Below are 24,467 nucleotides of genomic sequence, written 5' to 3' on the forward strand. Positions count from 1 at the left end.
CATGAATTCGACCTTAAGCTACTGGGGGAAACTTAAACCTCAATTAAGGTAATTGTGAAGATTTTTCTGGGACTCCAAACATAGAAGAGAAAAATAAATGAAAGAGAAACATCGGTTGGGGTTCCGGAGCAGAAGGAATTTAATGAATATATGGAAATCATTTTTCTGTAATTACAAAATTTCTCCTCTTGGGCCTTAAAATAGAACCCATTAGATGAGAGTAAAGACGAGTTCAGCATAATATCCCATCAATACAACGAGCATCACAATTCACTAGTGTTCAATATCGCAAAGTTGAGTGCAACTGTAAAATCCGCCTGATATTAAAACTAAAGCCTATCAGAAAACCTCTTGCAGTGGAATTATTGAGAAGAGAACTACTAAATCAACCAGATTAGGTGCAAGCAACTTAATGTTGCTTCACTAAGAACTCGACTGCAACTTCAGGTTGAATCTTACATTATTTAGTTTGAGCACCAGACCCTGTCCTCTCGTGCAATCGACAAATCAGATTAGACTTGGACATCTGGGGTTCTCTTTCTAGCACGGCAATTACATCCTTGACAGAAATGGTGCGTGCTACACTAATTTGCATTACTTGGTTCTTCCCCAAATTCCTGGCAGCCCCTGGTGAAAGGAAATTGGGTGAAAACACAAAAAAAATGCAGAAACACGCAACATGAGCAGAGTGTAACTGAATCGTGCTCCAATAGCTGTTGCACTTACTTGATGCAGCTGCAGAGCTCCTCTTTTCTGGTTCTTGATTATCCTTCATATTTCTTCCAGATGTTGACCGAGGGTTGTGGCCAACGTCTTTAGCTGACTGGGAACTGGAAGTTGCCTCATTTCCACCTTCCCGTCTCTGGCGCGCTTGCTCTGCCATGAGTTGCCACTTTGAAAGCATGTCGTCGCCACCAACAGCAGCTCGAGCAGCAACATTTGCAGCCGTTGTCCTCATTTTGTCATCCTCATCTCTGTTCGTCTGCACAGTAAGAGAACTTTTTACAAAATAATATATATATATATACACACACACACACACAAACACTTTTTTTTTGGGGGTAAAAGGAGAGCTTTTAATACTCAAGTTATATGAAAAGGTCTGTACCTTCACTGATTTTGCATGACTGTCATCTTTCTCATTATCAACTTCAACTTCATTATCATCCTCGGGCTACATTCATAGACAGGTGATTCATCTCTATTTATAAGATTTTCTTCGTTTCTGCAAACTTGATGAAAAGTTTAACATATCATGCGATGCATGTAGAGTACCCACTTCATTAACTTTTCGGAGCTTTTCCACTTCAGACTGCTTTTTATCCCATTCTTCCCTAGCTTTCTGGTTCATTCTCATGATTTGTTGTTGAACGACTGAAGTAATATCACTCTGGTGTCTAGACTTCTCATCATCTACCCGCTGTAAATATCCAAATTAAAATCAGGAAAAGAACACAGAAAGTGACAAGATAGCGAGATAATTCCAGCGGATATTCAATTGACCTGCTTTGATAGCCTGATCAGGTTACTTATTAGTCCCCGCATTCTTTCCTCAACGCACTAAAGATTCAGTTCCATAAGAAAAAGTCTCACAGTGAAAAAAAAAAAAAAAAAAAAAAAATCCAAGGAACTACCATCTCACCAAAGACAAGCATCGCTCTGCATCATCATTGATATTCTTCAATCTATATCTGCTCACTGGAACAGAACCCAGATATTAAGCATTATTACTGATAGCACATAAATACATTTAAAATCAATGAATAGAAGGAATATTAACTGATCTCCGCCAATCTTTTCTTGAGTGGAATTTTCTGCAAAATCAGTCTTTCCTCTTCTTCTTGCACAACCATCCGAGATGTTTCTGAAACTCGACAATCCTCCTTGGACCCAGAAAATAACTGTTCTTCCTCTTCCTGTTTTAAAGAAGCAAAATGTTAGAAGGGCATATTTTAAGGAGATGGCAAATATTACTTACTAAATCACACTTTTCATGAGGAAACTTCAATTGTAAATGAAGTTTAACATACCCTTAGATTAACTCCACTGACAGCAGTGACATCATTGAGCTGTTCAATGCTTTGATCTGAAAACTGCCCTGATACTTTTTGCTTCTTACTGTATGGAATTCCATAAATTTTGTTGTAAGATGATCTAATACAATAATTGTCAAGAATGAAAGAAAATCGAGAGCCTTGTAAAATCATTCTCAACCAGGGGACACAGGAAAAAGAAGTTATTCACCTTGAAACAGGTGGAGAAGAATCAAGTGCTTCAAGTGGCTTCTTTTGGGCAACTGATGGTTTCTTTGGAGGTGTTTTCGCATTTACTCCAGCAGAAGAAGCTACAGATGGGATCTGAGAACCTACCTGATAAATGTAGAAAAAAAAAGGTATATCAATGATTGATAGATAAATTAGAGAATGTAGCATATTAAAAGCACACTTATATTTCCAAAAAATTAACTCTGCAAATGGACACTATCCCTTTTCAACTACATCTTAGTTCTCCCTATCCCTGTTCCATGAATCCAACACTATCATGTAAGTTAGTAGAGCAACAATAATCTGACAGAAGTTTCAGGTTTCAATCTGCAAATGGACACTATCCCTTTTCAACTACGTCTGAGTTCTCTCTATCTCTGTTCCATGAATCCAACATTATCTTGTAAGTTATTAGAGAAACAATAATCTGACAGAAGTTTCAGGTTTCAAACTAATTGCTTTGCATGTTGTCACCTTTGACTTGCTGTCTTGTCTACAAACCTTTGCATAAGAATAGCTCTGAATGACCAAAGAAAGAATCTATAATCACTTGTAAGGACATTTGCAGTAAAACTTTCTTATGACCTCTATGAGGGATAAACATTGATCTATATAGCCCCCTCATCAACTTCATGCAAAAGCTAATGGTCTGATAGTTAAAAAATGTTTTAAGTCTTTTAAACGAATAATATTTTCATGGTTTGAATCAAATCAGAAAGAATGCAAAGAAACTGAGACCCAAAGCAACTAAATGCAGTAGTTCATTCATAAAAAATATGTGATTACCGGGACATTAGGGTCCAGTTTATTTGCAATGGAAGGAGAAACTGAATTTGAGGGCACCATACTAGTAGGTGGGGAGAAACCAACTTTAGAAGGGTGCTTCTCTAAAGACTCATCCTTCATATTTCCTGGTACCGCATTCCCCTGATCAACGAGGGTGGCAGACAAACTCTGAGGGTTAGACAACTGGGACTTATATGGCTGCTCGGTAGCCTGTTCAACCAGTACTTGTTTATTTGTTGGCGCTTGCCATGGAACTGAGCTTTGCTGCAGTGCCGATTTGTTTGTATATTGGGAAATAGAACCCTTCTGTAGTCTGCTGGGATCTGTAATAGAGTTTTTCCTCTCAAATTTTGGCATATTCATAATGTTCATTGTGTGGGTTGAACCTCCCATTCGAATTGCACCCATGGTTTGATGTGAACTTTTCCGTATTTGTAAATCATGAGGTTGTTGTTTCATTGGAGATCCTGAAGTATAGACATTTGCTCCAGAATATGGGTGATAAGTAGCAGTATTATTTCCATGCATTAGAAAGGAACTCTGTGGAAAGTGCAAATGTTGCTGCTGCTTTCTATGTCCTGGCACTGGAATTGAGGGGCGCTCCCTATCCTGATTGACTATGCTAGCACTGGAGGAAGAGCTGGTCTGCATTCCATGAGAATCTGGCTGACAATATACCTCTCGGGGTTTCTGAACACTTTTTTCTGCAGATGGATAATCAGCATGAACTTGAACTGCAGAAGAGGCACTGGCACCAGGTGTTCTCGTAATGGATTGGTGTGCAAAAGCTTGAGATTGCATCTACGATGCAGTATAAGACAAGCCAATTTTCAGTTTGATATCAACAAAAAGTTTCCTAAATTCATAAAATTATATCAAGCCCTTTCTTAATTACCTGCAACTGCACCTGTTCTAATGCCAACTTAAACACTTGTTCCCCTGCAATACTTCTCATAAGCCTGACAAATTGTTCGTTCTTGATTTCATTTTTCTAACAGCAATAGCAGTAGAAGAATCAGGATAACATTTAAGGCACCCCTTCCAACGCATGATGGATAATAGAATAGTAGAAATTGATGTCAGAGACCCACCCTCATTTTATTAAACAGAGTCTGAAGCTGCATTTCTCTGTCCTTATCAAGATGCGAATTTAAGGTAGGAAGCAATAGCATAAATGGTATCGGCTTGACTTGATTCTTTAGGTTGCCAGGTTGCTCTGTAGCTGTGGCCTGTTGAGTAACCATCTTCTTTATCTTCAAGTATTGAGACCCAGTATCTAGATTTTGCATTTTTTCTAACTCAGGTAATGACATAGAATTTCTCTCAGAAATCTCCATCCCAGTTAGTTGAGGGGTCTGAATAGACATTTGTTGTGTTTGCCCCTGCTGAACATCATCTTGGAGCTCTTTCTGATGTAACGATAGGTGACTAGACATCTGTCTGACATTATTCTGTAGTTGTTGATTCTCAGCAGCAGACCCATGCTGCTTTATCTCCGTTACAGATATGTGCTGCTCTTGCTGTTGTTGTTGCTGACTTGGACCACTGGCATTTTCTCCTTGTGACGTGGTTTGCCAATCCAGAAATGGTTGACTGGGACTTTGTTTGATTTCACATGACAAAACTGCTGAATTTTTAAGTTGCAAATGTCAACGAAAATTCCAGGTAAGCTAGATAAGAGGCCCAAAACATCTAACAAGAAATGTCTGAGCTCCAATCTTTCACTAACTATTTTCCCATATTCCTGGATGTTACCATAAAATTGCTTGCTTGTAGCCAAAGACATAAAAGGCGGAAATCATTTTATAAGTATAATTCAGAAAATAAATAATTCAGTATTGCTGAAAAATTAATTAAACATTCTTTTTCCAAATTATTATCCTAAATTATTCATAGATTCAAATTATACAAATATTGAAAGTGGAAAAAATAATAATAATAAATTATCAAAATACTTTTCAAAATTCAGTTAAACCATCTCTATCCAAAGAAATGAAAATTCAGTAAATTAATCACTTCCAACCATCTTCATTGTTGAGAACGAATAAAACTACACTAACATAATCAATCATTTTCTAATCATAATCGAGAGACCTGTATCCGAATCAGACGGCTGAGAAGTGGATGCATCACCTACAATATCCCGATTCAAGGCAGCCTGGAATGCATCAACGTCAGCACCGGAATGCATTGTTTCGTCCTGTAAGCCAAACACACAAATATTTGAAACTTTCTATAAAATTCAATTTCCAAAGATATGAGACACAGCATAGAGAAAATTCAGTAACTCACCTCATCTTCTTCGAGGAGCTTCATTATTGAAGGATCCATGATACACTGCCGTCGTCGACGCTGCCTCACCGGCTAGTGACTCGAACTCACTCTAACTGCATCACCACCGAGGGGGCGTGTAGGTACGAAATTAGAAAATAAACATAGAATCTGTACATTAATGTAAATATGTAATTTTACATATTCATGAATCATAAAGGAAGCTACTACCTAAGAAAGTTTAAACGCGTTTTTGCCATGGAGTTATTGAATTATGCAGAAAGTGATAGCAATTGTGCAACCGCTCTCAGTTGCAGACAAACACGAGGAAGCAGAGATGGTTGTCATCCCAAACCAAAAACATAACTGTATTCTTCCATCATCTCGATTTATAAATTCTACAATCTGAATGTAGAGTCTCTGCAAGTTGAATCGTTATTAATGAAGACGTTTGTACAGATCGGAATTTGCAGAAATAGGGATCAAAACAGAATCGGAAGAGCGAAACTTACATGGGAAAGAAAAAATAAAATAATGCGTACGTGGCGGAATATGGGATGTACCACGTGGCAGAATCTGCCAGAGAGTGAAACGAGGCAACTCATCCACGTGGAAGAGAAACAAGTGATGTGGCTGCCTATTGCCTCGTTGACACGCCGAGCGAGATACTGATGTGGCCATGAAATGACATCATTTGCTGTTATTTTTATTTTTCCCATAATTGATTAAAAATGCTCTCGTCGAATAAAATATTTTTAATTGATTTAATAACCTTTCCGTAAATTTTTATCGAGTCCTAGACTTTTAACTTAATTGGGTTGTAGTGTCTCACTCGTTCGCCCATTAAATAAAATTGAAAGAAATGTTTTCGTCCGATGAAGTTTTTCCTATCATGATTCAAATTTTTTTTTATTCGTTGGACAAGAAAATATTTTCGACTACAACATATGTGATGGACAAGGTTTCCCCTCCTGTTCGTATTAGCACAATAACATCATCGTTCAGAATCTCCAACATCATCTCCTTTTGAACTGTTTCATTAATGAAAGTTCCGAGTGAAGAAAAACAGACGCAAAACCAAGGAGATCGAACATCACCAATTGACAACCGTAATGCTGTAAATACATATTCTTTAGCTTATAAATAGCCATTTTAGTTGCCTGCAAGCAGAAATCCCAAGCAACAATATACGCAGTTGCAGATGGGTTTGATTTATGCTTGCATTATTGATCATATTAATGACGACTATAATACCTCTCATTTCTTTAATAAAAAAAAAAAAATATATATATATATATATTTTTAAACGATACAAGAAGAATTCCTATATCTTCTTTTTTCTTTTTTTCTTCCTAAACTCTTTACACAAACAATGGCATCTAAGGTACTTAATCTGCAAAAGAAATGTTTCAATGGAAAAATGAGCTGAAAACCTTAGACACCCATATTTGGAATGTGCAGGCAAAGCTGAAAATCATTCCCCAAGAGAACACCATTAGATTATTGACAATACTATGGTAGTAAAGCTTTTAACTGCATCCTGAAAAGATCTCCGAGTGCTCCACGGATGTCCATCTAAACAAGGGCAGAGAAAAATATTTTGTGATAATTAAAATTACACTTCCAATATTTGATAATTAATAGTCAAAAATAAAAAGTAACGGATTATGAATCCTCTCGATAGCCATGAGAGTACTGCTAATGATTCTGTAGTTTAAAATAAAAATGCAGGAGGTCCAAGTAAATGAGGACATTTAAGTACTACTGAAGAAATCATTGCAAGGAAATAACTGTTGCTTCTAGTTAGAAAAAATGGGGATTATTCCAGAACTGGAAAATACCTGATCGCAGCACACGAGTTTAGTAAGCAAAGGATAGAAGTCTCTTAAATGCCTTCTGAAAATCTCAGTGTTCATGAAGCACATGCCTCTCAGTACCTAGAAGATCACATCGGCAAAAAAATTGCATGAACAGCAGTGAATAAAAATGAACAGCGAAAAGAATTATGTAAACATCTCATAAGTAAGGAATTGTAAGAGATTCCCAACTCTGCTCTTGTTCCAATGAAAAGATCAGCAAGGAGAATTGTAATTGCTTGAGATACCCCACAAGAGGAAGAGGGGAAATAACCGGGATAACTATAAAAAGGTCGCAGACATTTAAAAACAATTCCCTACCTTAACAATGATTGGGGACCGTAACTCCAGAACTCGATGGACATCCATATTAGTAGTCTCCCCTACAGAGGACTGGAGATCAGATGCTTCCCTGAGTACCTGTTCACAGAAAGAAACTAATTTCTCTTCCGCTACTCCTTCAAGTTTCTTATCCACAGCAGCATCACTGATGACACTCGAATCATTTTTGACTGAAGTGATACCAACATCTTCAGAAACATTAGATTCCGGAAGATGTTCCTTGTTGGCATGGAAACCTGAAGTAGTTTTTTGTAACACATCCAGATATACACTAGTTCCCGCTAATTCTTGACGGAGAAGGTTTAGAGGTGGCCTGTCCAGAGAAAAGCTAATTATGATTATCATTTCTTCCAATACATTCTTTAAACAAGCAATAATTATAAGAATCAAAATGAAAAAAAAAAAAAAAAAAAAAAAAAAAAAAAAAAAAAAAAAAAAAGGAAAGAGAAAAATAAGTTGAGAAATATTTTTCCCGCACCTCTCAACAGGAATTCGCTGCATTCTTGTTCTAAGGTTTGGATATGAATTATATGAAGCAGCAAATTCTAACATGGATAATAAAATATCCATTATAGCAACCTTTTGTTGTGCTTTTAACTTGCTCCAGTACTTCTTCTGCAAATATTAGAAAGTCGGTGTGATTAGAAAAAAAAAAAAAATACACATTTCTCACTGTCCATAAGATTTTCCCTCCTTAAGCTACACCTTACATTAATATACCACGGGAGATTAAATAGAACACAACAATCTGGGTTTGAAAAATTCATAAACCTCTTCTAACAGGATTCTGGCTTGCACGAAGTAGAAATCTAAAATAGCTTTGTAGAAGGAAATGGAAAAAGGACATTAACATAAATAAAAACGCCAATACATGGAAGACTAACGTTTATACCTGAATACAATCAATAGCACCAAGAAGTAGTAACTGGGTAACGCATTTGCCCCTAATAGTTGCCATAAGAGGACTTTCCTCCTCATCTTTCGCATCAGCCTCCAAAGCATCAGGAACCTAAAATGCCATATATCAAGAAAAGAATTCAGAGAAAAGGGACGCAGGAGGAAAACATTTGAAAAACATCACAAAATAGAGGAAGTAATGAGTTTTTCCCCGCTTTAAAAATATTTTCTTTCGTTTAACCAGCAGAGAATTTTGAAAACTTAAAAATGCAACATTAAAACAGTTATCAGTAACATATTTAGAAACAATTTTCAAAAAGTCTTTTAACATGTAAATTGGGTTTTTGGCCCCCTCTATGACGAGTCAACACTTTCTATATTGTCTTCTGTAAATTCCCTTCCTTCATATTTTATACAATGCAAGGTTATGAACACATGAACTGAAAGCAACCAAAAATGTCAGAAGCAAAAAATCTGGAAACTGATCATCTTACTATGAAACAAATAGCCTTTAAAATGTTACCCCTTCCATCCCATAATTTTTGTCCTATTTTCCTTTTTCATCCGTCCAAAATTATTGTCTTGTTTCCTCTTTTAGAAGTGAATAATATTTGAAGTTTCCTATTTTACCCTTATTTAATATGTTTCTTCGTCAACAAATATAATAGTCAAATTATTATATTGTCATTAATTAAATCTTGATATAAACCAAATTAACATATCAATCTTTAATCTTCCAATAAAAATGTATTTAATCAAATATTTGATTAATTTCAAGAACAATTTAATATTGGATTATTTAATTTTTATGGATACTAATATAAGGGTATATCAGGAAAAAAAAAGAACAAAAAATTATAGTTTAACCATATTAACTAAATTTTCTTAATCCAAGTGCAAGTCAAACCAGGACACAAATTATGGGATGGAGGGAGTAAAGCAAAACTAAATGCTCACTACCTTAGTTGGAGATGATGGTACTGAGGTGTCTGAAGCAGGAGCCTTTGATTTGGAGGTAAGATTCCTGAGGAAAAAATTGTCCATTATTTTTTGACCAAACGTTTGATTCCTTTGGATTTCTGCAGGTTTATGCGATCTTCCTGATGGTGATGGAAGACCTACAAGAATAAAACATATTCAGTTTTCAAGCACACAGAAAGAGAGTGGACCATATGTTACACCTGAGCACACAGCCAAATAATTTATTACATTAATACGAATTTATAGAAATTCCCTAATCATTTAGCTGGCTGTTACCCTCTCCCCCTCTAGTCAGGATTCTCTTTCTCAAGCCACCTTAGAAGCTAGCCTCCTGAAATTTGTTGCAATCTTTTTACCTTTGCTCTTCCTCTTTTTATTATATCTATATACATTTTTGTCATATATAATAATGTTAGATATTTCTTGTTTTGTTCTCTTGCCTGCTTGGAATCCAAGGATTCCCTTGTACTACTTGACCTCATTGCACTTTAATTGGCAAAATGTACGTTAAAAAGATTGGAGAAACAAACCTTCTGATGCATCCAAATTGCTCTGCAAACCAGATTCTTGACTGTGATCTGCTAAGACCAATGCAGTAGGATTCCCTCCAATGCCATGACCACGAGAGCTTTTTGGAGATGCCAAAGGAGATACCTTTCCATCATCACCATTAGGAAGCAGATGGTTATCTGCAACATCACTGGTAGTGACCTCTGCATCTGCAGCTAGCACCCTAGGGCTTTTGGGGTTCTCGAAACTCAAAGCATTAAGCAACTCAAGCGGTTGTGTTGTATATGAAGCATCTCTAGTTGTCATAGTGAAATTGATTAGTCATAAAAATAATTAGACAAGATTACCAGAACAGAAAATCAACATAGATAATAAGACATGCACCTTATGCTTTTCAATAATGTCTCCCAGTCATTCTCACTAAACTGGTGGCCTCCAACTTCAATGAGATGCACTAATGCACCCAATGAGATGGAAACCACAGTCTGATCAGTCTTTTTTGCACAATCCAGAAGCAAACTCAGAAGTGGAGGCAACATGAAGCAGACCTCCTGAAAGAATATAGATACTGCTAAGAAAGATAGAACAAGGAGAATTTGGTTTCTGCAAAGAATTTCAACTAAACCAATGATATCTTTTTATAAGCTTATCAATACATTGAGGTAGAACTTCATTCAAACAAATAAAAGTGTGAACATGAGAGAGGGAGAATGCAGTGCCCCCGCCCACCCTGTGCAGGGGGTGGGGGGTTGGTAAATTCTGCATCAAAAGCCAATCTATCTCTAATGTGGAATATAATCAGTTTCCTCATGCGCTTAGGGCTCAATAACTCTAGTCTTTAAGAACAGCTTAAACAGATTATTGGAAAAAGAGAGATGGAAGAAGCAGCTCATTAATACCTTGTAGAATGTGTTAAAAAGGTTGCACAATAACTGAAGGGAATGAATGCTGGTTTCTCGAAACCATTCATCATCAGAAGAGATTAAGCTTTCCTTTCCAGCATGTCTCACATGATCAAAAATGGGAAACAAGACTCTATGGAAAATGCTCTCCCAAAATGATGTTGAAAACTTGTTTCCTCTCTCATTCAGTAAATCAAATAGAACTTCTAATGCACAACTTCTGACCTCAGGTCTTGCATCCGACGTCAGATCTGACAAACCAGCTAGCATTGGGAACCAATAGTGCTCGGTCATGTCAAAGGTTGCATAAACATTATCATCAATGGGCTTCAGAGCACCACCAGGTATGAGGCCCTAAAGCAGAAACAATTTAGAAATATTTACAAAAAAAAGCATTTCCGTCAGCAAAACAACCAGTTAGATGAGGACATAAAGTCTATGAAAAATCCAAGCACAATTCATCAAATTTCCCTTTAAAATGACACCTAAATACATGTAGTCCAAAGAGCGAAGAAAAGAGAAAAGGGAAGAGGAAAAGCTTAGAAAGGAACAATATCCACTGGAACTACAAAATCATTATCACATGTTGCAAAGCTATACCCAAAATCAATTTATTGACATATAAGGTGAAGAGTAACATGCGAACCTCTGCCAACCGATCCTCGCATATGCGGAGAAGTGCAATAGCCTTCAAACTTATACGGTGAGAAGTTTTATTATTGGCAAACCTTATTAGACAGTTGACACAATCCATAAAACAATCCCCAACAACCTGATCAAAGTGTTCCAAGATAACTGCAAATCTCTATGGTATTAGATATTATGCTAAAACTGACAAAAATTAGAAAGAAACTTGATTAAATCAAGGAAGAAATAACCACAAGAAGAAAATCATACCCTGTTCAACATTTTCAAAGGCACTTTCCACAATTGACTCCAGTTCATCATCTGCAGCTGCTGTGAAAATCATAAAAACACTACGCCATCCAGATTTTATGCTTCCAACTTTAGATTTGATCATCTGCAATAAGTACCAGCCAATTATTTCCCAATAATCTGTATGCCAGCTCACATATAATGATCTTTAATGTTAACAATCATATCAAAAGAAGAAAAAAAAAAAATTCCCCAAAAGCTAAATAGGCGTACCTGAACAATACAGTCAACGATTAATCTCCGTATGGTATCACTTCGACTATTCCGCATAAGAACAACAAATGGTTTCAGAATGTCATTCTGGAAAGTGAAATTCGCAAGCTCAGCACGCTCCAGATACTTCATACCAAGCTGCCTTAGTGAATCAATGGCATACATGGCAATTTTCTCATCACGATGGCTACCAGCAGAAATAAAATGATTTGCAAGGACAGACCATATCCTAGCCCAGACCTGGAAGAAAGTAACAACAGAAACTTCTAAACTGTAAAAGTTCAAATAATATATGGGGCATGCAAAAGAATGCTCTACAGTGCACAGTTGAGAATATGAACCAAAATGTTAGCAAAGATAGAAAGGAAGACAGTGAACTGTCGAATGTCCCTGGAAACAAAGTTCTAATAAGCTGACAATTATAAGCACACTTGCCAGATCATGCAGCAATTCATTTTTCTAAATGATGTAGGACCAACTTATGTATTACCTAACTTATACATGGAAACATGAGAGCAATGTTGTACAGACATCAGCAGAAGAGGCAAGCTGTGTTAGATGGTGAACCAATATTAGCCAGTCTAGAGAGTACGAGAACCAATGTATCATCATTAATGGTGCAAATTCATGCTATTTGCAATCGCATGCGTCAACCTATTAAAGAGTGATGACATCTGAAGTTTGACCGTGAACTATCATACAACAGGAATTGCAAAGCTACTGCACCAATGGGGGCTATGACAAACAGAAAACAGAAGCAGCTGGTCGGGAGTGAATGGTCTTATACGACTATATTTTGTAACAAAAAAAAAAAAGAAAGATTCTTCTCAAATCTTTCTTGTTCTAGAAAGATTTACCAAGTTATTGAAGTTACCAGGCTACCATAACCACCTCAGGCAAGAAAAATGTCTATAATGGATTACATGGAATTAAGTGGAGAACATGACTTGAATGCAGCAATCAGATAGATATAGACCAATTACCAGCAAGCATAAAATGATCACACATTCAATTCCACATGACATCTACTGATGAAAAAGTAAAGGAGTTTGGTGAAAAGAGGACATACCATTCGTATACGAGCCATATTGTAATAACTGATCTCAACAAGCTTTTGCAAACTGAAAACACGAGCAGGAGTCTGTTTTAATTCCTCAGCTGATACACCACAGAGAGCAGTGAAGAATTCCACAACAGAATCACTGGGCAATTTAACACTATTGACAAAAACTTGTTCAGCAGGTTTCCCAGCCAGTTCTCTTAGGGATTGAAGAATAGCATCCCTGGAAATCTGGTTTGATCCATGCATGACAGTTGCAGCAATAGCAGGAGTTGAAGTAATAAATTCAAGCCGAGAAACACATTCCAAAACTGCATTCCATGTGTCCTGAAGGGAATCAGTTTCTGAGTCCGATAGTGCAAGTAAAGTCCGCAAAGCTTCAACATTTTTACTCCGCATTTCCTTCGGGGCATGCAAGAAAGTAAATCTGGCATAGAAATTCACAACATTAGATATCAACATCATCGTAGTCATTGTTTTTTCAGATAATTGAAATACCATTCCAACCAGTTATCAAAGAATAATCAAAAGCAAAGCATAGAAGCAGAATGCTTAAAATGCAGAAGACAACAAAAGAAAAGGAAAGAAATAGACTGTACAAGATGCCAAAAAGGATCTTACCGGACCAATGATGTTAAGAAAGCATAGCGCATGGTATCCATTCCCAGAACATGTGTAATGTGTATCCCAGCTTTAAACCCCTCCATGCAGAGGACCACCCTTGGCTTGTTTTCACCTTCCTCCATGGTCACAGAGAAAGTAGCAAGCAGAGGCCATCCTACAGCTTCAACCATAGGCCTTATAATTTCAATCTGTTGTACAGTATGGAAAATTCCTCTTCTTGCTCCTTGCTTCCGGAATATTGCTTGTGTCTGCTTAATTATAGCTTCACTCTCAGACTTGGCATCAGCTGATGACTTTCTTTTGGGGAGAGCCAGATTCAGAATATTGACAAGGTGGCCTCTCTCTTCACTTTCTGATTTTTGTCTGCTTTTGCCAATATCAGCTGCATCATCTTTCATTTTTATTTCTTCTTTAACAATGGAGTCATAGATCTCTTCCAATAGATCTGTTGGGGCACAATCTTCAGCATCATTCATCACATTCATGCGTATAAAATCAGACTTAGACATTTTAGGCCACACCAGTGGATTATGGGCATCAGTATTCAGCATTATAACTGCATATGCAAGAACATATGCGGTGTCTGCATTTTTGAAAAGACCTGGATTATCTGCACAATACCTGGCAGAAACAGAACACAGTCACAACAGATAAAGGCATTAAGTAACAGAAATAACAGGCAATGTAAACTAAGCATTTTGATGCCTGAATTACATTCAGTTCTAACCAAAGCATTTTCTTTATCAACCAGCGAATGACAAAAAAAAAAAAGCCCACTAAATAAAAACAAAACAAAGAGTGCATTTGGTTATTCGAATTCAACATTCCCATGAAAAATTTACTTGAAATTTTCTAGGAAAGTATATTTCAAGGAAAGCGAGTATAGGAATATTGAATCATTATATTTGGTTATAAACGATTATTTTTCTAAGAATATATAATAATTGAGTTCAATTAATTTATGATGAAAAAATATAAATTACATTAATAACCTCAATTTATGTATGCTTTTTTTCATATTCTAAAATTTTACAATATCAATATAAGCATCAACTCACTAAAATTTTTTCTAATAACAAATTAATATTGAATACAAATATTATTCAAAAATAATCAATAAATATAACATAATGACGATTAAAATATATTATGAAGAATGAAATTTAGAAAAATTTTGGCCAAAATTGATTAGCAAATTATTTTTATAAGAGTAATAATGTCCTCAATTTTCATCCACATGGTAATGCAACTTCCACACCTCTTTAGATGGAAAAATACTTTCCTACGTACATGCGAAAGTAAAGGTCATATCCATGAATCCAGGAATTTGCCAGGAATGTAATGTTCATGGGTCAAACCAAACACTGATGTTTTTCATTCTCAAGTCAATTTCTCAAATGATTCTAGCAACCAAACACCTCCAAAATGTAAAAGAAAAATGTGCAAGATTTATATAAAAGATCCAAGCCAACTTCCAAAACTACGATTGTGCAAATTATATCTCACTGCATGGAAATCCAAGCTCCATAAAACAAGATAGAGAAACAGAAACTGCTAGCTCTCATGAGAAAAGTCAAATAGTGAATTGAAGGTAATATGAAAATTAGGAAAAAATAGAAACTGATCAATATACAAAGGACAATTAGAATAACAGACTTTGATTGTATAACAGGTTTTCATCCTATATTAGATTACGCAGACCTAAAAAAGAATTGAGAGAGAAGGGTCTGCAGGATGAAAAGTGGAATTCTTGCAGAGTTTAATCATGGCAAGGGGTTCAACTTCAGTCAGGAAAAAGTTTAAACCATAAGGAGATTGGAGAGTCAAGTAAGCACTGAAGCAAGCAAGATCAAAACAAACCAGATAATGCCATGCATATAAAATGATGCATTGTTTACAATAGCAAAGAAAAAAAAAAAAAAAACCTGATTGAATAATAAATAGGAAAAAAAAAATGAATACATTTACATAGAAACACATACAAACAGATGTTCTTGAACCAAATCATTACCTTTCTGCAAACTTTTCCATGATGCGATCTATCTTTTGAGCTTCTCCAGGAAGTCGGAACCCTTTAAGAAATTCACGAATTGCAGTGTCAAACTTCATTCCGGAAAACTTCATGGAATCCACATAAGCATGCATGACAGCAAGGGGAAACTCCTCATGTTGACCCAAAAAATCACCAATAACAGTCTGCAAATCATTAATGATTACACTTATGCAAACCCAAATCAACATTAAATTTAATATTACAGAGTATAGGCATTCCACCTTGTTCAAATTGGGAGTACTTCTTAGAAATTGTGCGACTGAAATAGGATTATTTTCCACCAGCTTATTTGATATCAAATACTCTATGCCCTTAACAGGCTGCCGGTTGAACTGCAATACAACAGATTGTCAGTGAGTTCCTGAGTTCTGATTATACATGGCAACTAAAGAGACAGGCCCAACAAATTCCAAGTATCAGCAACATTGTTGAATCACACTTGTAAAGATAGCACAAGATCACTCACCTCTCCAATAGCAGCTTCCATTGTAGATTTGTGAGCCTTAGCCTTTTCAAAGTTATTGGGCCCATCTTCCCTGCTTTTTATCTCACCAGGTTCTCCAGCTGAAATCTCTTCTTCAAGGTACTCAGATCTTTTACTCTTCTTTTCAGATTCTCTACATAACTTCTCCCAATCAACTAGTGATTTAAGCACATTCACTAAACACTGGAAAGATCAAAGAAGAAAGAGTCATCCAACTTCTTCTCCTAATATAGTAGCAGAAGAAGTGCAGAAAGGAATGGTCTGTTTAACCAGAAAGGAACATACCTGAAGTGATGAGCCTTTAATTGAGTTAGCCTGTGATAAAGCAACAGAATTTGGATCTGCACTTTGAGTTCCTTGAGCTATTTTGGACAGAGTGGTTACCTATATGATAAGCAAGAAGATGACAATAAATAGGTCGAAATCATTTTGAACGCATAAAATAAAGAATAGGATGAAATAAACTCAGTAATACCATGCGTTCAAACAAGTTTGGTGCCTCAAGATCACAGTCATAGTTCACATATACATCAACAAGCATTTGAGGATCCTTGCACACTTTCTCAAGCATCCTGCAAAACTACAATGGATCAGAAGATGATATAGGAAATAAGAAAAATAACATAACTGTGAAGAAAATTTTGAAGCCAAAAAAAAAAAAAAAAAAAAGAGTAATTGCAAAACACACACAATAGCAAGAAAACATTATTACCGAAGAACACTCATTTTTTGGTTAATAGGACATTCTGAGCCATCCAATGATCGTAGAACTATCAATGGAAAAAAGACACCAACTTCACCCTGAAAAAAAGATTTGTATGCATGACTTATTGAAAAATGCAGCGAAACAAAGTAAATATATCAAAATAATGTCATTGCAAAAAATTAACTGTAACAAATCACCAACATAAAATACATACTTTAAGACTTTCCCTGAAGCGCAACAGAAGAACTGAGAAGATTCCAGTTGCATACTGCAATGAAAAAGAGACAAGATGAAAAGAAAAATAATAATTTCACAGCAGATTTTTGCACATTGGATGTAGAAAAGAAAGTTGACCATTAGATTTAAAAAACCTGAAATATGACAGAAGACTGTGAAACTGAGGCCCGCAACAAAGCATATGAAAGATATGCTTTCACAGAGTCAATAAAATGGAAGTTCTTTGTAAATGAATGACTGACTCCTTCTAACAAACCCTGCAATAAAAGGTCACAAATATTTTAGATAGACATTCACAAATGACCAAATATGCAAGACAACAGCTTGAAGATTTAAGCCGTCCTTTCCTCACTTTGCTTTTCATAAGGATGAAGAAGAACAAATGACAATTTGCTTTTGTCCCATATTTTGGACATGGAACATATGCTGAAAGTTTCTCCAATGTGGAGGAAAAGTGAAGTATTTGTTGTAAACTTATACTAAAAATAAATCAATTCTTAGTGGCACACAGATATCACGGCAAATATTAGTTTGATAAGGTAGATGTCACAAAACAATACTTATATGAAGCAATCTTCTTTGCTTCAATTTTTTTAATCTTTGACTCTCTTATGAATCAAAACATTAATTAGATCAAAACAGGACCGCGGAATACTAGAACTGGGATGATATTAGAAGCATGAAAGTCGAAAATTAATAAATCGAGTGAATCAGAGTATAGATGTCGAATAGCTACCAGAGTCTGGGATAAGGCTCTGCTTCATTATGCTGTAAAAATCAATCAAACCATTCAGAAAAACACATAAATTAACCTGCAGAAGCTCTAGAGACAAAATCCTTGTCTTGGTTGTAACTTCATCATTATCTTCCTTCATACCCATCTGTAAACATCACATTTAAACAATTATTGGAATGCATTGAAAGTGCAAACAAAAATGCAATAAAAATCATGAGAAACCAACCTTGCAAAGGGTGCGAAATACCAGTAATGCATCCCGTTGTCCAATGCTCATGCTCTCTAGGTCCATTCCTCTTTAATTGTTGATGAAAGTAAAAGTTTTAAAGTCAATGAATAGATTGCAAAATACTTAATCACCCTGACTAAGAAATCACGTATCTGAACCATACCGTGTCATCTTTTTACCATCTTCAATTTGCACAGCTTTGTCAAGAACAGCCTCCAGACCCTGTATAACATATTAAAAAATACAATCTCATGAACACCACAAATCAACCAGCAAAACTTGGTACAAATATATCCAACATTAGCAATGACCAATAGTTTGCTAATTTACTAAAAATGGGGAAATAACTAATAAGTAATCACACAATAAAAAACAGATAAAAGGCATTAGTTATGCACAAAGAATCATAAGATTTATTTTTCAAAAAGAGAATTCATTGTGATAAGTAATTTAAAATAATTAGAATGGACAAAAAGATACACCTTAATATCAGCACCCCCAGCAAGATTCTGGAGTTCCTCAACGGATGCAAGAGATGTCTCTTTAATCTGGTTAAGTGCATCACCCAAAGTAACGCCTTCCTCGCTTTGGTCCACATTTGGAGTCTCTTCAACTTTTGCAGCCAATTTCTCAGTTGAAGTAGATTCTACATCCCCAGCTGAACTAGATGAAGTAGAAACCTCAATTTGCTGTTGGACATTGTTGGCTTTATTAGTTACAAGCAGAACCAACTAATGTTTGCTCTGTTTAACAAATTGTAGACATAGAAATAAAGATAATTTACTCTTCGTACAGGATCAGATTCCATTCTCCTGAATACAATGCTGATCATCTGTGTCAGCATTGCCTTTGATGTTGCTTGATTTATGGGGCTCTTGCTACACATCCAAACTGTAAAACATGAGTGGTACTCCAAGTTGATATCACATTATCATTCACATAACTACATAATAAGAACCTGTGCAAGGCAATATTGTAGCATATTCTGATTACTCCCAACAAAGGCTCCCCATGAACTGCATGTAAGACGGGTGTCAGCTGAATAATTCAATGAATTTTATTGATGGAAAACTTCAGCCGAAATAATTATAATAATATCAACAAATGCAACAACAATTTGCTGAAAAACTGTAATCATGTGTGAGCATAGGCAAGCATGCTTAACAGATGCTGTATCTAATTAAATGAAGTTAAAATATGCTGAGTGCAAATTAGTTGACAAGAATGACTCAAAAAAAAGTTGAGATAGCCTGACATGCCAAAATGATAAGTATAAAGAGCAAATATTGTCCTATAGGCCAGTACAATCTGGAGCAGCAATTCTTCACCTCTTTGGCTGAGAAAACATTCAGCCAAATAATAAATGTTGGTTGCATGTCATTCTTGCTTTAGTCAATGATGTATTGGTAACCTTCTATCCACTGTTAGAACAAACCTTAGTTATGGCAAATGGGTCTTAAGTATTTTTTACATAATTGGATCTTACTTTTGCTCCTTGTTTTATGTCAGGTTTTTTCTAGTTAAGATCCGTAGCTGTTGTGGTTTAAAGAATCCTAATCTCATTAAATAACTCAAGTTAAGTCTACATATGCCCGTTATACTTCAAGACTTACTAGAATAGTTTATGGAGAATTTGTCAAGTTCATGATGCAAGTATCAACTTGCATGTTATTATTATTGTTGTTGTTATTATTTTTTGCTCCTTTCTCCATCCTCTTTTCATCCTTTAAGTTATCAGTACTGTTCACAGAAAGTAAAATTCCAGCTATCGTGGTTATTTTGCATCATCCAACAAATCCCTACATGGTTGAAATCTTAAATGCCTGAAGTGGTGTAGCCTGTCTACTTTTTCAGATTCTCCAGTTAGTAGCCAACCAAATGCCCTCTAAACCCCCTACACGTATTGTCTGTCCCAGAAAAGCGGAAACCTAGCTTCTTTCAGTTCATCAAATTGTAGCACAGAAAACATTATTCACCAATTGCATTCAGATCACAAACACCAGCCACATTCATCACTAGTTTCAAATATAAAATCCCCAGGAATCAACCCTCCATAAAATTCACACATGTAGACTACCCAAACCTATCATACATGACAGCTTCTCCCTAATACCGAAGTTGGCATTTCTGCATATACTAGCATGCAGAAGAAAACAGCAAATATGTTCCTCTAGCCAAAATAATACGAAAAATGATTCTGTTGTTACCCTAAGCAACATACCTCTAAATTTTGTGGATGCCACTGCAGTCAGAAGCACCTTTAGCACTTGCAAAATTGTACTGCATGTGGCCATCAAAATCAAGAAAAATATATCTAGGAAGATGTTAATAGCATTCACATTCACATATACATACCTGTCAGGTGAAGAATTATCAACACAATTGCAAACCATGTTCAGAATGTCAGTAAACAGCGGGACATTTTTACCACCTTCTAGGCCAGGATCCCCCTCTAAATGTTCATAAGCAATGAGTTTCTGTGTTTACAGAAGTTTTTTAGTTAAGTTACAGTGACCATGAGCAGCAATACCATAGGCAATTATTTTGCAACATTGGCTTTCTTGATGAAACGTACGGACTTTATGCAAGCCATCATAAGTAAAACTGTGAAAATTTGTTTTAAGCAAGTATCAATGAAGTGAGTTAACATACATGAAGACAATCCAAAGCAGGTTCCAAGATTTTTAAATTCTTTGTCTCAAATGCAAGACGAAGCGGATTCAAAACAAGCTCTGCTTCAGCTCCATCTAATGTCTGCCCAGCATTTGCTAATGCAACTGTGATGTTTCCGATGTTACCCACTGGTTTAGCACTCTGTGCTTCCTCAGAAGTCTGTGGAACAGTTCCTGACTGATCTGATTGTGTTCCGGCTTTTGCAGCTCCACCTTCTAGTTCAACTGAACTGTGAAGAAAGAATAAAATAATTTACTATACTTAAAATTTTCATTCAAGCGTTTTATTTATTTGGTCACTAACAATTAATATTCAGATACAGACCCCTCAGCTCCAGCCACTGACAATGCTTGATTTGTTTCGCTTGATTTAGATTGCTGATTCGCCAATTTGGTACTATCTGAAGGAACATAAATTGAAACAAGAACATTGTCATTGCACTAATAAGGATTGAAAAGAAAAATGACTAACATGATTAGAAGAAGAAGAACCAGACTTAAAACGAAAATGGAAGCATAATTAGAGATCCAGAAACTAACCGATGTAACTTTGAATAGCCTTTTGAAGATCGGAATACTTCTTGCCCGAACATTCCTTGAGCATTGACTCGAATGCTCGGCTCACAAAACCTCCAGCAGCCATCTCTATCTATTCTACAAGGACCAATCAAATCAGGTACAGAACAGCTAGTGCTGGCGAATTCAGCTAAGAAATGATGAAACCATAGATCGAAACAGGAGATCGAAAAAGCAGAGACCGTTATATTTGGCGAGGTAATGAGAAATGAAAGGGGAAGGAGAGAGGGAATAATACCTTGTTTGGATTGGATTAGTAGTAAGAAATGATGGGTAGAGATCTGGAAATTGAGAAGAGAGGGAGTCGAGTGGATCTCTCTTTCTCAGAGTTGCTGTCACTACGGGGGGCAGTCGCGCGGAGCCCGAACGATGCCCGGATTTGATTACAAGGAAAGGAGCTACCTGGTTAAGCTGAACTTTTGCAATTTAGACCCTCGTTCTAGTTAAAAACCGTAATTTGGCCTTACAAGCATTACAAATTACGACGACTTAATCTTAGGTCTTTTTAACGGTTTAAACCGTTAAAAACCAAACCAAATTGCACTAAATTATAGCTTTTATACAATTTATTTTTCTTTTTAAATGGTTTTGTCAATTTAAATTCTATAAAATTGTTTTTAAAATAGTTTAATTCGATGTTTATTCAATTAAAGTGTTTAAAATTGAACTAAATTATATTAGATAATTTCATCACGAGTTCGTTTTTAATAGTTGAAAGTTTTTCAATCAATTATCTAGTTAACAATTGTTAACAATATCTTATGTGAATAACTGAAAATTTCAAGTTCGAAACCTTTCGATCATAAAAATTTTCGTTAATTTATAGTGAATCAAGTGGATCTTGTTGTGCAGCTTTAGTATTTATTACCTTCTAAATTATAGTTGTAAGGCTTAATATGGAAAAAAAATCTCTAACTTTTCAAAAATTACAATCATATTCAAGTTTCTAAACAATACTATTTTATGCTAATTTTTCAAAATAATTGCAACTGTACCCATTTTATATTAAAATGAAATATGTACTGCGAGTGGGGGAGGTAAAGGACGCTGGGAGCTAACTCCAAAAGTTTTCTATTTGCCACATAAAATATAGTAATTGTTTTCATTTAGTCCCTTAATTTTGAAAACTTTTTATTTTGCCTCCTAACTTTGAATTTTTACTCTGCAGTAAAATATTATATTTTTTTTCCAATCACTCATCTCCGAACGCAAATTCAGCACAACACTTTATATCACGTCCATTGCAAAAACTGATGGTGTAATTTTGATAAATGGATACAATTGCAATAAAATTTTAAAGATTAGGGTATATTAATTTATTTAGAAAAATTTGCAGCATAATTATAAAACTTCAAAAGAAAAAAATAAAATTTTTATCATTAATCTAATTTCAAAATTGTGTTATAAACAGGTCAATGGACAACTTAGATGTTAATGCTTTGAAATTCAATGACTAAACAATAGAGTTTTGAAAAGTTTAAGGAAATTTTCAATTATATCAAGGAAGACGATAATAAAGTCAGGAGAGGGCCATGATGTTATTCTCTAAAATTGCTAATAAATAGAAAACTCTATTCACTGGTCTATTGAGATAACTAATGTAGTCAAAAAAACTTGCATTTAAAATCTCTCACTCCCACGTAAGTGAAAAAATAAATCAGACTATCATTTGATTAACATTTCAAAGTACTGTTTTAATTGCCCATCTATAAAAATTAAATATGAAATATGGCTTTAATGATCATTTTATATTTTGACGGCAATTGCGATTAAATTTTTACCATATGAAATCAATGTCCATTAGCTAAATAGGTAAATAAAACCAATGTCTATTAGCGAAATACTATCACTGATGAGTCATCAACTATCAACAAACAATATTATACGGCTTTGAAGGGGCTGGAATTGAATAACGATAAAATACATTATATACATAATATATACAGCTTTGAAGGCCCATCAAATCCAGGCCATACAAAATTTGATCCTACGTCCACTATTTCTTTTCTCTCCTAAACCACTAAATGACTGCCTCGAAAGTCTAAATGTTAATTATTGCATAAACAGATCATCTCCAAATAGGTACAGAATTCTCTCAACAGCCCAACTAGGCTCAGACTTAATCCAAGCCAAGCTTTGTGTACTAGTCAACAAAGGGGCCCTACATAGTGGACAAGTTTTATGATCATGATCAACCCATCTATCAATGCACTCTTTGTGGAACACGTGGCAGCAGTTCCTTAACTCCCTGACTTCATCATACTCCATCAACTGGCCCAAGCAGACAGCGCACGTGTCGCAATCTCCTGACATCCTGTCTGTGATATCACCAAAAGCAGTCAAGATCAAACCGTCCCTGATTTGCTGAGAAGAAGGGAGAGCATGAGATTGTTGTTGAGAATCATTCGTAGATGAAGGTAAATGGATTCTGTTTCTGAACCTAAGAACCCAAGACACAGTCCATCTCAGAACTGCTAAAATAACAGCTGCCTTGTACAAGAGATGGGTTACTATTACACACGAATCTTCAACAAAGAAACCCATTAGAGAAAGACAAGAAGAAACCCTAAAGAAAGCAAGAGAAGGAAGAAGAAGAGGAAAGAAAGGGGGAGGATTAAAGGAGCAAATGGGCTCCTTATAAAGGCGAAGGTTTTGGGTGTGGGGGATGGTGGTGGAGCTAAGCAAAATGCTTTTTTTTTTTCAAAAAAAATAAAAATAAACAAAAGTATATATTTTATTTATTTATTTTATTTTTTGTTAGGTGTCAATATCTGCTTTGAGAATAAAGAATCTCTATGGTGATCAGGTCGCTGTCATGTGCAATCGTGTAAATCACAACGCTGAGACCTCTAGGGTCGGTGGTTTATTATTTAAGCTTGCTCTTTTTTCTTTCTTTCTCTCTCTTTTTTTATTTATTTTTATTTTTTTTTAATAAAAAACTCTGAGGATAGTAATTAAGATTAATTGGAAAAAAGAAAGGGAAAGTTAAAAGTTGAAAGTAGAACCAGCTGGAATGGATTATGATTATTTACTTTTGGTTATTTCATACTGACGCTTGCATCCACGATAAATAAAAAGTAGAAAAAAAAATTAAAATGCAATTAATTATCTCCTTGGCTAAAAAAAAGTGGC

General features: G+C 35.6%; 3 protein-coding genes across 8 annotated transcripts; all 3 read right to left on the reverse strand.

The window, feature by feature from the left end:
- Nucleotides 1-121: 121 nt before the first annotated feature.
- Nucleotides 122-6,191, reverse strand: LOC105638043 (transcription initiation factor TFIID subunit 4b). 5 transcript variants are annotated; one of them, XM_089724846.1, is made up of 15 exons: nucleotides 5,553-6,191; nucleotides 5,343-5,437; nucleotides 5,184-5,250; nucleotides 4,142-4,674; nucleotides 3,946-4,041; nucleotides 3,051-3,851; nucleotides 2,245-2,369; nucleotides 2,031-2,118; nucleotides 1,781-1,916; nucleotides 1,643-1,698; nucleotides 1,504-1,560; nucleotides 1,280-1,420; nucleotides 1,109-1,174; nucleotides 727-982; nucleotides 122-627 (listed from the first exon to the last, which is right to left on the reverse strand). In XM_089724846.1, the coding sequence occupies exons 2-15, from the start codon at nucleotides 5,379-5,381 to the stop codon at nucleotides 461-463; spliced, it is 2,628 nt and encodes an 875-aa protein (XP_089580972.1). In that variant the 5' UTR covers nucleotides 5,382-5,437; nucleotides 5,553-6,191; the 3' UTR covers nucleotides 122-460. The 5 variants fall into 5 exon arrangements, with proteins under 5 accessions (XP_089580972.1, XP_089580971.1, XP_089580970.1 ...); XM_089724845.1 differs by having other exon boundaries at nucleotides 4,142-4,677; XM_089724844.1 differs by having other exon boundaries at nucleotides 5,145-5,250.
- Nucleotides 6,192-6,560: 369 nt separating this feature from the next.
- On the reverse strand, nucleotides 6,561-21,749 carry ATMIN7 (HOPM interactor 7). 2 transcript variants are annotated; one of them, XM_012221759.4, is made up of 34 exons: nucleotides 21,574-21,749; nucleotides 21,300-21,408; nucleotides 21,085-21,160; nucleotides 20,740-20,989; nucleotides 20,443-20,564; nucleotides 20,309-20,367; nucleotides 19,046-19,103; nucleotides 18,881-18,965; nucleotides 18,570-18,776; nucleotides 18,251-18,309; nucleotides 18,085-18,154; nucleotides 17,935-18,003; nucleotides 17,257-17,379; nucleotides 17,100-17,153; nucleotides 16,892-16,980; nucleotides 16,655-16,751; nucleotides 16,465-16,563; nucleotides 16,162-16,362; nucleotides 15,917-16,027; nucleotides 15,654-15,838; nucleotides 13,640-14,263; nucleotides 13,028-13,445; nucleotides 11,959-12,198; nucleotides 11,707-11,830; nucleotides 11,456-11,604; nucleotides 10,807-11,163; nucleotides 10,292-10,458; nucleotides 9,928-10,202; nucleotides 9,377-9,534; nucleotides 8,412-8,528; nucleotides 7,998-8,134; nucleotides 7,499-7,832; nucleotides 7,163-7,258; nucleotides 6,561-6,896 (listed from the first exon to the last, which is right to left on the reverse strand). In XM_012221759.4, exons 2-34 carry the CDS (start codon nucleotides 21,400-21,402, stop codon nucleotides 6,834-6,836), a joined length of 5,376 nt encoding a protein of 1,791 aa, XP_012077149.1. In that variant the 5' UTR covers nucleotides 21,403-21,408; nucleotides 21,574-21,749; the 3' UTR covers nucleotides 6,561-6,833. The 2 variants fall into 2 exon arrangements, with proteins under 2 accessions (XP_012077149.1, XP_012077147.1); XM_012221757.4 differs by having other exon boundaries at nucleotides 21,300-21,413.
- Nucleotides 21,750-23,240: 1,491 nt separating this feature from the next.
- On the reverse strand, nucleotides 23,241-23,987 carry LOC105638045 (RING/U-box superfamily protein). The gene has a single exon (XM_012221760.4). The coding sequence runs from the start codon at nucleotides 23,877-23,879 to the stop codon at nucleotides 23,388-23,390; it is 492 nt and encodes a 163-aa protein (XP_012077150.1). The 5' UTR covers nucleotides 23,880-23,987; the 3' UTR covers nucleotides 23,241-23,387.
- Between the last annotated feature and the right edge of the window lie 480 nt (nucleotides 23,988-24,467).

Source organism: Jatropha curcas, chromosome 8, assembly GCF_041381405.1.
Source record: "Jatropha curcas cultivar XTBG-Jc1 chromosome 8, XTBG_Jcur_1.0, whole genome shotgun sequence".
Taxonomy (NCBI): Eukaryota; Viridiplantae; Streptophyta; class Magnoliopsida; order Malpighiales; family Euphorbiaceae; genus Jatropha; species Jatropha curcas.

What these genes read in the sequence shown, in the direction of transcription:
- LOC105638043 (XM_089724843.1), bottom strand. Translation starts at nt 5,381, where the DNA reads ATGGATCCTTCAATAATGAAGCTCCTCGAAGAAGATGAG. An exon ending in GCCGTCTGATTCGGATACAG is followed by an intron (nt 4,678 to 5,144) that starts GTCTCTCGATTA and finishes TTAAAAATTCAG; the next exon opens with CAGTTTTGTCATGTGAAATC. An exon ending in TAGAACAGGTGCAGTTGCAG is followed by an intron (nt 3,852 to 3,945) that starts GTAATTAAGAAA and finishes ACTGCATCGTAG; the next exon opens with ATGCAATCTCAAGCTTTTGC.
- ATMIN7 (XM_012221759.4), bottom strand. Translation starts at nt 21,402, where the DNA reads ATGGCTGCTGGAGGTTTTGTGAGCCGAGCATTCGAGTCAATGCTCAAG. An exon ending in TTTTTAACACATTCTACAAG is followed by an intron (nt 10,459 to 10,806) that starts GTATTAATGAGC and finishes ATATTCTTTCAG; the next exon opens with GAGGTCTGCTTCATGTTGCC. An exon ending in CAATTTGGATGCATCAGAAG is followed by an intron (nt 9,535 to 9,927) that starts GTTTGTTTCTCC and finishes TTATTCTTGTAG; the next exon opens with GTCTTCCATCACCATCAGGA.
- LOC105638045 (XM_012221760.4), bottom strand. Translation starts at nt 23,879, where the DNA reads ATGGGTTTCTTTGTTGAAGATTCGTGTGTAATAGTAACCCATCTCTTG.